The sequence below is a fragment of the Schistocerca serialis genome, chromosome 1, assembly GCF_023864345.2.
Source record: "Schistocerca serialis cubense isolate TAMUIC-IGC-003099 chromosome 1, iqSchSeri2.2, whole genome shotgun sequence".
In the NCBI taxonomy this organism is placed as follows: domain Eukaryota; kingdom Metazoa; phylum Arthropoda; class Insecta; order Orthoptera; family Acrididae; genus Schistocerca; species Schistocerca serialis.
The window spans coordinates 868,177,101-868,188,337 of NC_064638.1; the positions used below are offsets into that span (position 1 = coordinate 868,177,101).

The 11,237-nt window shown below is 37.8% G+C and overlaps 1 protein-coding gene across 1 annotated transcript; it reads right to left on the reverse strand.

Moving 5' to 3' along the window:
* Positions 1–536: 536 nt before the first annotated feature.
* Positions 537–10,828, reverse strand: LOC126441437 (23 kDa integral membrane protein-like). Its single transcript, XM_050090681.1, has 5 exons — positions 10,569–10,828; positions 8,377–8,623; positions 8,141–8,304; positions 5,806–6,009; positions 537–1,012 (listed from the first exon to the last, which is right to left on the reverse strand). Exons 1-5 carry the CDS (start codon positions 10,764–10,766, stop codon positions 947–949), a joined length of 879 nt encoding a protein of 292 aa, XP_049946638.1. The 5' UTR covers positions 10,767–10,828; the 3' UTR covers positions 537–946.
* Between the last annotated feature and the right edge of the window lie 409 nt (positions 10,829–11,237).

Genomic DNA, 11,237 nt, shown 5'->3' on the forward strand with positions numbered 1-11,237 from the left:
GGATATTGTCATAAGAAACAGCCGGTTTCATGTTCTGTGAAATTGTATGTAGTAAATGTTGATCTTATCAAAGTCACCTTTATGAACATGGAGCACTTATGGAGCTGCTTATTAATTTTCACACATTTCTTGGGCAGTTACAACATAGAATGCAAACCAGTCCATTCAAAAGTGCGAATGTATTTGAAATTTTACAAATGTGAATAAACTCATTGAAAATTATTGTTTCCTATGATTTAGGTTTTTGTTGTGAAAACGAAACTTTGTATGGAGCATTATGTCAGTCTTTGACTACTTTGATTTTTTCAGCTTCTTACTTTAACTACAATATCATAATAGTTCGAAATGCAAATGTTGACTCGAGTCTGCACACTTATTATTATGGGTAGTATTACAACAAAACCCTCCATTTGTAATTTGATTGATTAATGTTTTAAGGTGTTCCAATGTAGGAGACATCAAAACTGAAGTGATTCAGACCAGAAGTGTGGCTTTAAATTCTTTATTTCATCAAATACATAAATCTGACATTTATTTTAAATTTTGTGAAAGCAGTCCATGAATACTGAGCATCCAGTAAAACTGTGACTCCTGTTTCTACAGGTATTAGAACAATGAAATAAAATTAATACAAGTAAATTGGAAACATTGTCAAAAATATAACACTGCATATAAAATATGATATGGCCAATGAGAAGATACATGTGGAAATCTTCTAAATGCTTGTCCATACTAAATATTAATCAAGATATGTACATTACAGTCTTATGAAGTAGCAGTGCATGTAAGAATTACATCCATTCAGGCTTCACAATTACATTTAGATTCAAAATATGAGATTCCAAAAGCACTATCTTAAAGATGAGCAAAACTTAAGAGTACCATTAAATAAATATGCACACAAATAACAATAATCACTAAAACATACTTAAAAGGACCATTCACTTCACAGAGCCTGGTATCTTTTTTTAATTGACTCTGCCAAGGAGCATGCTAGAATTATGCCAACCACCTGGGGGGGGGGGGGGGGGGGGGGGGGAAGGGTGAATCAGATTACCTTCCAATATCAAGGACACAATCTAAACATCTACAAGGTACACACAGAAACTTGCTGTTTTACTTATCAAATGTGCCATTTTCTTTCAGATTATACTCACTGTGACCTCTTTTTATTAAGTGACTATTCCAATGAGTGATGTAACTCATATCTTACATGACTACATACATAAGTGACACAGTTCAAGAGAAAAATCACAACAGTACGTGGAAGAAGTAACCCTCATAAAATTCAATCATCTGATTGTATCACCAACTTCTCCTCCTGAAATTAAGAAAAACACACGTTCCCTAAACAGTAAAAGCTCATCTGGTTTCGATGGTGTTTCCAACAGAGTACCACAGATTTGTTCCCATATAATAAGCCCAGACTTACTGGAAATATGTAATTCATCATTAACTCAAGGCATTTTTCCAGGAAGACTGAAATATGCCGTTGCCAAACCCCTCTTCAACAAAAGTGATAAAGAGAGGTGTCAATAATTACCGCCCTGTTTCACTGTCAGATCATCTTCCAAAATCTTTGAGGTGATGTATTCTAGAATAGTACCTCTGCTTGGCAACAATAATATACTGAACAAATAAGAGTTGTTCTACTGGGTGCCATTAACATCTTCACTCACCAAATTTTCCATCATTAAATATTCTCGCAAATACACTGAAGTTTTATGGGACTGATGGTACAGACAACCAATGGATTAGGTCATATCTAGAGTGCAAGAAGAGTGCAGAAACGTTTACTTGGTAATTCAACCAATGAAGTCTGGGGGCATAATTCTGACTAGGGAGAAATCACATATGAGGTTCCCCATGGCTCATCTTAAGTTCACCATTTGTTCCTCATCCACTATTGTTCCTCATATATGCGAGGAATCTTCCATCTAATATACAACAAGCAGAATTAGACCTTTTTGTGGATAACACTAGTATAGCAATCACTCCAAGAATACATGCAGAAACAGAAGAAATGGTAAACGATGTTCTTAAAACTATAATTGACTGGGTTCTTAAAACTATCATTGACTGCTTATCTGCAAATGGTCTCGCCCTCAATTTTAAAAAGACGCGACATACACAGTTCTGCACATCTAGGGGTACAACACCAATGACACAGGGGATAGGCAAAATAATGTGAAAACCTGTACTTGGGAATGGTTTATTAATAAGGGACTGGATCCCATTTCCCAGTAATACAGCAGCAATTCTTCTTGGAATACTGGCATATAATGATTGTATAGTCTCCCCACTCTTCGATCAGAACCTCTTCTAACTCCTGTAATGACAAGGGGGCAGAAATCTGCTTTGGAGTCTGCGCTCCAATACTGCTGAAAAGGATTCGATAATGAAGTCCAGGGACTGTGCTAGTCAAAGAAGGCGCTGCAGTTCAGTTGCATGCTCCTCATACTATGATTTTACTATCCTGACTGTGTGAATGGGTGCATTATCATCCTGAAATATGGTGTCATTGTTGGGTAACAACATTCGAGTTGTGGGTTGCACCTGATCACCTAAAATGTCCACATAATCAGGCTGTAACACAGCCTTTGAGAGCAATGATGGGACCAACAGAATACCATAATATGACTGCTCACACTATCACACTTCCACCTCCATGCTTAACCATTGGAATCAAGCAATCAGGATTGTAGGTTTCTTTTGGCATTCTCCAGATGTAAACCCAACCCGATGTTGGAAATAACGAAATCGTTGACTCATCAGACCGTATGACGTATTTCCATTGATCAGCCGTCCATAAGTTATGCTCCTGACACCATGTTTTAAGCTTCTTTGCATTGGTTGTCATCACTAATGGTTTTGGTATAGCAGTTCATCCATGAATATTCGCTTTATGGATTTCTCAGCAGACAGTGTCAGTAGATACAGAGTCTCGAAGATGGCTATTGACCTCTGCAGCCACTTTAGCTGTAACAGGACAGCTGATACAGCAGTAGTGCTGTGTTCTGTTTCCACATGCTCCTTTCAAAATTGTCATGGTACTATTTTCAATATGACATCAGCTTGGATTATTCGCACGGACATTTGTGTTGTTATTCAGGTTATGGTATTAGGTAAGAACCAACCCAAGAATCAAACAAGAAGAAGAGTACACACAAATGTTGGATTTGGAAGTGGAATTAACATACAAATAATACAGAAGCATCAAACAAAGTAATGGATGTAGCACTCATAAATGAAGACAGACACATGAAACACTTTTGGATAATGAAAGCTAATTTCGAGTACCTGCACAGGTGTGATTCAAGCTCTATTAAAAAATCTGATATTCTGATTAAAGATGCAGTCCCAGCTCAAATAAAACTAGAACTGTCACTTTAATATTTTACATATGGTGACTACGTCTTTCCAATATTTAGGCCTATACCACGTTCTCAAAACTACAATTTCAAAGTTTTTATGTGATATGTTGGATGCCCTTTACGACACCCTAAAAACTAATGTAAATGCTATTATTTTCACTCTTGCCCACCACATCAGTTGAATATTACAAAATATTAAATTTATTCTGAAACTAATATTGGAGCTACACTCCGTGAAACACTAAGAGACACTGTAATATAGTTAATTCCTTTATTAACAGGTACACTCAGTATGAAAAACTACTGCCAACAGAAACCTTGTTACTTCCTTTCTCAAATCCCCTAGGCAATTGTTTAAAGATCACTGAAGTTTCCAGTACTAGATTCTTATTATCTGAATATACCGCCAGGATTGCATTTATTTTCACTGTTTTTAGAATAAAATGAGCTGCTGTAAAACCACAAACCATCCTTCACTTAATGAAATAATACTTGTGTAGTCACAAACAAGTTTGTTTCGGAGAGATTCTTAATATTACGTACCACTGAAAGTACACATTTTTATAACACACCTGTATAAATATGAAAAAAAAAAACAAATATGGCACATTAGTTTCAAATATGACAGTCCCTTCTAACTTATCAGTGGTGGGAGGAGGAAAGTGGTGCCTAAAGCATCTTTAACTTTTGTGGCTTAGCTAGAAATGAGTAACCTGAGTGGCTCCACTGGAATCTGGGCATTTCCACGTGCAACTTTGGTGCCACCATTCAAGTGATGGCCAAGTGGCATCATTTTTGTTGCATGTGAAACCCCAGCTTTAGGATTCACGTGTGGACCAATGTTATCTGGGTGGGCTGTAGAAATGGCCGTGTGACTTCCATGGAGCATTGGTACATGCTACTCTCCACATTGCTAGGTTCCACAGTGAGCAGAATGCGGTCTTGGTGTGAGGATATAAGAAGATAATTATTTTATTTTCTGGTGATATGGAAAATGTGCTTTTGGTTAAGGTGATTAACAATTACTTCTATGGTAGAAAGTTGTACGTTATCTCAATGCCGTAAAATGCTCTAACAGTTTGGAATAAACACTGCGCAGGTATTCTCTAGTTGGTGGGAAGGTAAGCATACCACGCAGAAGGCATGGAAACTCTAGCAGAGCAATGCCAGTGTGAATGTGCAGTTTGTTGGATTCCTATTGACAGCTCTGCTGCTTGCAGTTTCCAAGAGACAAGAATTGGGGGGGGGGGGGGGTACCTACACCTGAAATATGCATCACAACTAAAATGAAATTATACATTCAATACTAACTGTATAACAGCAACAAGTGGTTCCCCAGCATGCAAATGCTGTATGTCATGTCCCGTTCGTAAATGAAAAATCCCTTTGGCAAAGTGTTGGTTACTGTGGCAGGGCTAACATTTACAAAGCTATTAGAAAACACCACCAGTCTCAAAACCATTTGCTCTCCGTAATCAATTGAAAACAAAATTATGTTTATGCAGATGAGAATTTATTGTGTGTTGGATAATCATAAAACAGCTTTTAATTTACAAGATAATCTCATGTGAAAGAACAGGAACATAATGAAACACTTATGTGATATGTTACTTGTCAGTGAAAGAGATAACATGCAGAGCACGTGATGAGTCACATGGGTCTATGAATAAAGGAAATTATGCCCAACTTTTACAGCTTCTCACAGAATCAGATGAAAAGCTGAATCATCATTTAGAACATTCTTCGGTGTTTACAGGAGTGTCAAATCTAATACAGAATGACTTGCTCTGTTTCAAACATGCACATGAATAAAATTAGAATGGAGATAAGTGAAACAAATTTTGTCTCATTTATTCTGGATGAATTATAATGTAAGTGAATGGATAAAAAATCTACTCAGCACTTGGTGGGAGAACACACGTGTAAAAGGTATTAAAGTTTGCAAGCCTTCAGAGCCAGTGGCTTCCTCTTGAAGACAATGGAAGAGTGGTGAATGAAAAGGACTGGTGAGGTTTAGGGACAGGGGTACAGTTTGGGGAAGTCACCCAGAACCCCAGGTCAGGGGAAACTTACCAGATAGGATGACAAGCTCACTTTAAACTTTTCTCTGCATTTGTTTGGCTTTCTGGCCAGTACATCCTGCTGCATCACACATTAAATGAATGATTGCAAGAAATGCTTTATCATCAACCACCCATTGGTTTGTTATTCCAAAATACTAGATTAAGACCATCTACTGTCTAATTCTGATCTAGAAGGTTTGGGATACATTACGATAAATCATTATCTACTCACTAAATGCAACTTATGTATTAAGATTCTTGTGGCATTCAAACAATGTCTTATCAATATTGGAATACTAAATTTTTTAACTGGTACAATGGCAAAATTGTTGCAAATTATATGGGAAACAGTTTAATATGCGAGATACCTGAATGAAAGCAATTCCTACTCCAACGCCACAAACAATTACAGCATGCTGACTGATGAACTTTTCAAGCAAGTCCACGCAACCTTTCTGATATACTGATTCTTTACATGGCTCATTAACATCATGGCCATCACAGCATGAGGTAGGTATCTTCAAACTTGCATTAGCCCAGTCATCAGGTCCATTGACACCACAACAATGGAACTGAAAGTATGAAAATTTTAAGTTTTTATTTTTCTACTCTTTGTAACAGTAATCTTGAAACATTTCAACTGTACTTGAAAAGGTGCAAGGGCTTATACAAAAACAGCAGTTTTGTAAGTGTGGATTGTACAGTTGTTAAATATGACTAATATTTCTAAGAAATAAAGCAACATACAAAAAGACATGTTTATCAACAGCACATGGGGTAAAGTACAAAACAAACACCATGAAAATATTTCTTGAAGCAAAGGCTCTTGAGGTAAGAACAGTCAAGAGAACAAACATACCCCTAAAAATATTGGATATTCCATATACTGACAAAACTAATAGAGAATACATGAATACAGTGCAAAGGTTACGTTTTTAATAGAAAATCATTTGTTGCTCAATTATTTGTTCAACTTATCTAACATACAGGGGTGTTTATTAGTTTTCATTGGCTAAAGTGTAGATCAGAACCACTGGCAATCACGATGGTATTTCTCCACTGCTCACAGATTGGCAATGCATCAGTTTTACATAGCCAATAGGATGACAATTTATAAAGTCAAAACATTTTGCTTGTTTCTTCCGAACATCTTAAGATTTCGGAGGTTGTGGTGTAAAGACATCTCTTCTAAACATCTCAAAGACGGAATGGTAGAAAGATTATGTTTAAGATATCGTCTATGGCAAGATCATCAGAGATGGAGAACAAACTGAGATTGGGGAAGGATATCACCTTTGTCGCTGGCTATTGTGGCCGAGCAGTTCTGGGCTGCTTCAGTCCAGAACCGCACTTTTGCTACGGTCACAGATTTGAATCCTGCCTCGGGCATGGATGTGTGTGATGTCCTTAGGTTAATTTGTGTTTAAGTAGTTCTAAGTCTAGGGGACTGATGACCTCAGATGTTAAGTGCCATAGTGCTTAGAGCCACTTGAACCATCACGTGTGTCCTTGTTGACATAACAATCCCAGCATTTTCCTTGAGGGATTTCGGGAAACCACAGAAATCCTAAATCTCAATGGCCAGAAAGGTATCTGATCTGCCGTCTCTCCAAATGCAGATCTACTGTCTTGGCATGTGCCACTCACACAGTACAAGTACGCGGAGTCTACAAAAAATGTATGGTTTATTTTGCTTCTGAAATGGGTTATTATTGGCAACAGAAACACCGAGAAGTAAATTTACTACAAAATGTATATTGCAGAGACCTCTCTACAATAAATGCAGTTATGCAGATGAAGTATTACCCAAACAAGTCCAGATTTGCTTGGTCTTTGGAACACTAACATATTCCGACCACAACAGAATATTGGAACATTGAACATTCTTGAACCTCCTGGAACATTCTTGAACATAGCTGCCAGCCTTGGCCACTTCAGCATTTTCCCCAGCTGCTTCTCTGACTTCCAATAAGAAATTCATTGGTGTTATGCCCTCTTTTGACACCCATATCTTCAAACCCCACTCCCACAGTTCCAAACTAAAATCTTCTTTATGGATAAGGGTTGGAAGGCTACCATAGCGTATAGTCCCTTTCGGGGTGCAGGGGTCGGCCATAGAGTTGTAGCAGCATGCATGGAAAAAAACATTCTTACATTTATTTATTTATTTTATTATATTATTCTTATATTGTTTCCTGTTATTTGTTTTAGAGTGAAAGCACACAAAATAAACCAACAACCTTCTGACCAAAATAAAAACAAACAATCATACAGGGGGAGGGGGGAGAGAGAGAGAGAGAGAGAGAGAGAGAGAGAGAGAGAGAGAGAGAGAGTTGGGGAAGGGGGGTGGCATGTTGACCATAACTACTTAATTAGCTTCAGTGGAAAACAACGTTTTAAAACTATGTTATTCAGTTTATTACATGTGACACACCTGTCATATATATATATATATAGCTCATATACATACAGCTTGTGTTTGTGTGTGGGCGCGCGCGCGCGGGTGTGTGTGTGTGTGTGTGTGTGTGTGTGTGTGTGTGTGTGTGTGCGCGCGCGCGCGCGCGCGCGCTCACATCTGTTTGCAAGATGTCCCATGATCTTCGAATATCTTCATAGTTTTTGTAGGAAGAAAGTGTGCTATTTAACTGAGTGTGTGTGTGTGTGTGTGTGTGTGTGTGTGTGTGTGTGTGTGTGTGCGCTCACATCTGTTTGCAAGATGTCCCATGATCTTCGAATATCTTCATAGTTTTTGTAGGAAGAAAGTGTGCTATTTAACTGAGTATCTATCTCATCTCTCAAAACATCCTTCAAGACATAAGCTGTTATACCCCCACCTATTTCCATAATGAAGATGATGAAAAGTAGCACTGAAAACTGAATAGAAATAATAATTATATACTTAACCTATGCAACTCTTCATAGCAACTGTCAGTACAAGCTTTTGAGTCCCTTTATATCTGAAAGCATCAGTTTCATTATGTTCATAAATATACTTACTGTAATTACCATAAAACGATTTTCCTTCAGTGCTCCATAGCAACCAAAGAATGCAACTATAAAAACAATGACTCCAACCGTAACTAGCAGCATACTTCCAGCAAGAACACTTCCACCAAAGAATAAATCATAATACGATATATCATGAAGAGCAAATAAAGCAACTGATGCAATTACCATACCAGAAATCTGAAAAAATAAATTAATCATCATTTAAGTGTTGTTTTAATTGTTTCTTGGATTAATAGCTACAACATTAAATATTACATCAAGGCACTAGGCATTTTTTTTGCCTATAATTAAGTGCTATATTCCACATGCCTACATAGGACTGAAGAAGCAAAAGCTTGTGAATTATCTATAGCACAACCCATTTTACTGCAAGAACAGACATAACTATTTACTGCAACTTTCCTGTCTTAAAAATGCAGTACTGGAAGAACTATACAGAAAGTATTTTGGATGTGGTTTTAGAATTAATAATTCAAAAAGTATTTACCAGTTTTTACATTACACTAAATAGTGTGACTGCTATAGTTGTCAGCAATCAAAAAGAACGCAAAGGAGATTCATGTTTTCCCAATGTCTATAGATTCAAGTGCACAGAGCTGAGGACCAAATAAAGTGGGCACACTACGAGTTTTTTTGTAAGCAGCACACAATTATTTGCTCCGCCTATTGATATCAAAATCAACTGTAATAGGAAACTAAACATTTCCAGTTTCCATTATCAACAGATTGAAATTTTCCGTGAATAGAAATAGTGTCATATGTTGCCTAACAATTTGTTTGAGACCTTAAGCATTTTACTACGTTGATGGTGGTTATGGTCTACCTTAGTGTCCTTTTTCCAATCATGCAAGGGCCTGTAGTATAATACCATTTATTTTTACAGGAAACAACAAATATTAGAAACGTGAAAAGCTAAAGAAAACAGCAGGGTTAACTCAGTCATTGCTTCGGGGACTAATCTTAGCATTTCCCACCAGGATGTACTGATGGCTCTGCATCAATGTCAACAGAAAACACTAAACTGTAAAGGGTAGAAAAAGGAATTTGTTAGAGTCTCTTTACCGTCACACTCCCAGAATTGGCACGTCACGTTTCATGAGGAGGGCGGGGAACCTAGGTAAGGATGGCTAGGTGAAGAATCAAACCTCACTCCTTGTAAATATAATGCTTGTCACTCAGTTGTAACAATTTTACATGTTTTAAAACCGTTATGGCACTTCCTGTCTCTGTAGCACACGAACTGTGTTTTTTAGTGTCTGCTGGTTTCATGTGCCCGTGCTTCACACCTTTTAGCAATGCTGTATAATGCACTCTTGTGTTTTTAATCAAATCTTCACGTTTTATCTGCATCACTGATTGACTTACTGTGCATTTTCTACTTTTATGGAGTATCATGTAATTCGTTCACGTTTTTTCACTTTTTCAGTAGTGTTTTATTTTCAATTTTTTTCCTTTATTTACTTATTGTGCATGTTGAACTCACAATGTAGACAATGTATTTTGTTATTCCTCTTCCAATCATTTACCGAGTGAGGTGGCTACTCTAGTCGTAAGTACTGGACTCGTGTTGCATTGAAGAGTACTGGGGTTTGTTCCCCGTCCAGCCATCCTGTCTTCGGTTTTCCATGGATTCCCATTTTTACAAAGATGGATGCTGGAATGGTTCGTTTGATTAGGCCGTGGCCGATTTCCTGCCTTACTTTATCCTGTCCCATTTTGTATGTGTTTTATATGCACATATTATTTCTCTGTTTCTGACATGTCCGATACAATTTTAGCAAATGGTGTACCGACGAATAAATAAATATAAACCGTTGTAAAAATGATGCGTTTATCAGAAATGTTTAATGCGAAGTAGCACTGAAAGTGTATGATTCGTAATAAGCAACTATAGCTACGAAAAACCAACAAATATTGCATGTTAGCGTCTGAAGCACTAAAATTGTCATCGCTAATGCTCTATTTTTTTCCTGTCAATCACATCACAGGGCACGTGATCTCTTCCAAAACGGAAACGCGCCGTTTATTCTCATAGTGGCAGCAAATGCGATGACGGTATGTACAATCGTTACCTACCATTAAATATAGCTTGTTGCGTACAAATACGTGTTTAGCTTCTTACATGTATTGGAACGAAGACTAGCAATGCTCGAGTTCTCAATGCAAAAGACTTACGTTCTTCACACGTGTTATCAGACACAAAAGGAGTAAAACAGCTTTTCCAATCTGACAGCTTCTTTAGAAGTAACTTACGAACCACGAACAACAGGTTGAAAGAGAACAGTAAATACTTCACGCAAGACATCCCACAGGACAACATGTTGGCTTTTCTTTTTGTAGGGAAGAAAAACAGTGTTTATGCAGCTGTAAAAATAATTACACGTACAGTACATAACAGAACATACTTTCCTTTAGCTTACTTACCTGATGTGCCCTAACACACAACCACGCAACACAACACGCCGTCGACCACTGCTGGCCGCCAACCAGTGTCTGGATCGCTGTTCCTGCGAAGCTGTTCACAATAAAATCTGGACGACGTATCCTTCCGCGAATCGACATCTTAACACGCTGTTTACTTCAGGAGTTCAGAGGTGCAGTCACAGAATCCCACACGCGGTCAACTGCGAACTGTCAGTGTGGTGCAAGCAAATGTCGACCGTCAGCTGTTCGTTACGTCAATTGTGCGCAAATTATTGAAGGAGGGGCACGCTGCCAAGTGTACCATGATCCAGGTATCTGCCCCAAAGCAAATTTGGTAAAATGTACACGGTAAACATTTAATTGACGA

What these genes read in the sequence shown, in the direction of transcription:
- LOC126441437 (XM_050090681.1), bottom strand. Translation starts at nt 10,766, where the DNA reads ATGTTGTCCTGTGGGATGTCTTGCGTGAAGTATTTACTGTTCTCTTTC. An exon ending in GGGACATCTTGCAAACAGAT is followed by an intron (nt 6,010 to 8,140) that starts GTGAGCGCACAC and finishes TCATACTTTCAG; the next exon opens with TTCCATTGTTGTGGTGTCAA. An exon ending in TAGGAATTGCTTTCATTCAG is followed by an intron (nt 1,013 to 5,805) that starts GTATCTCGCATA and finishes CCCCCCCCCCAG; the next exon opens with GTGGTTGGCATAATTCTAGC.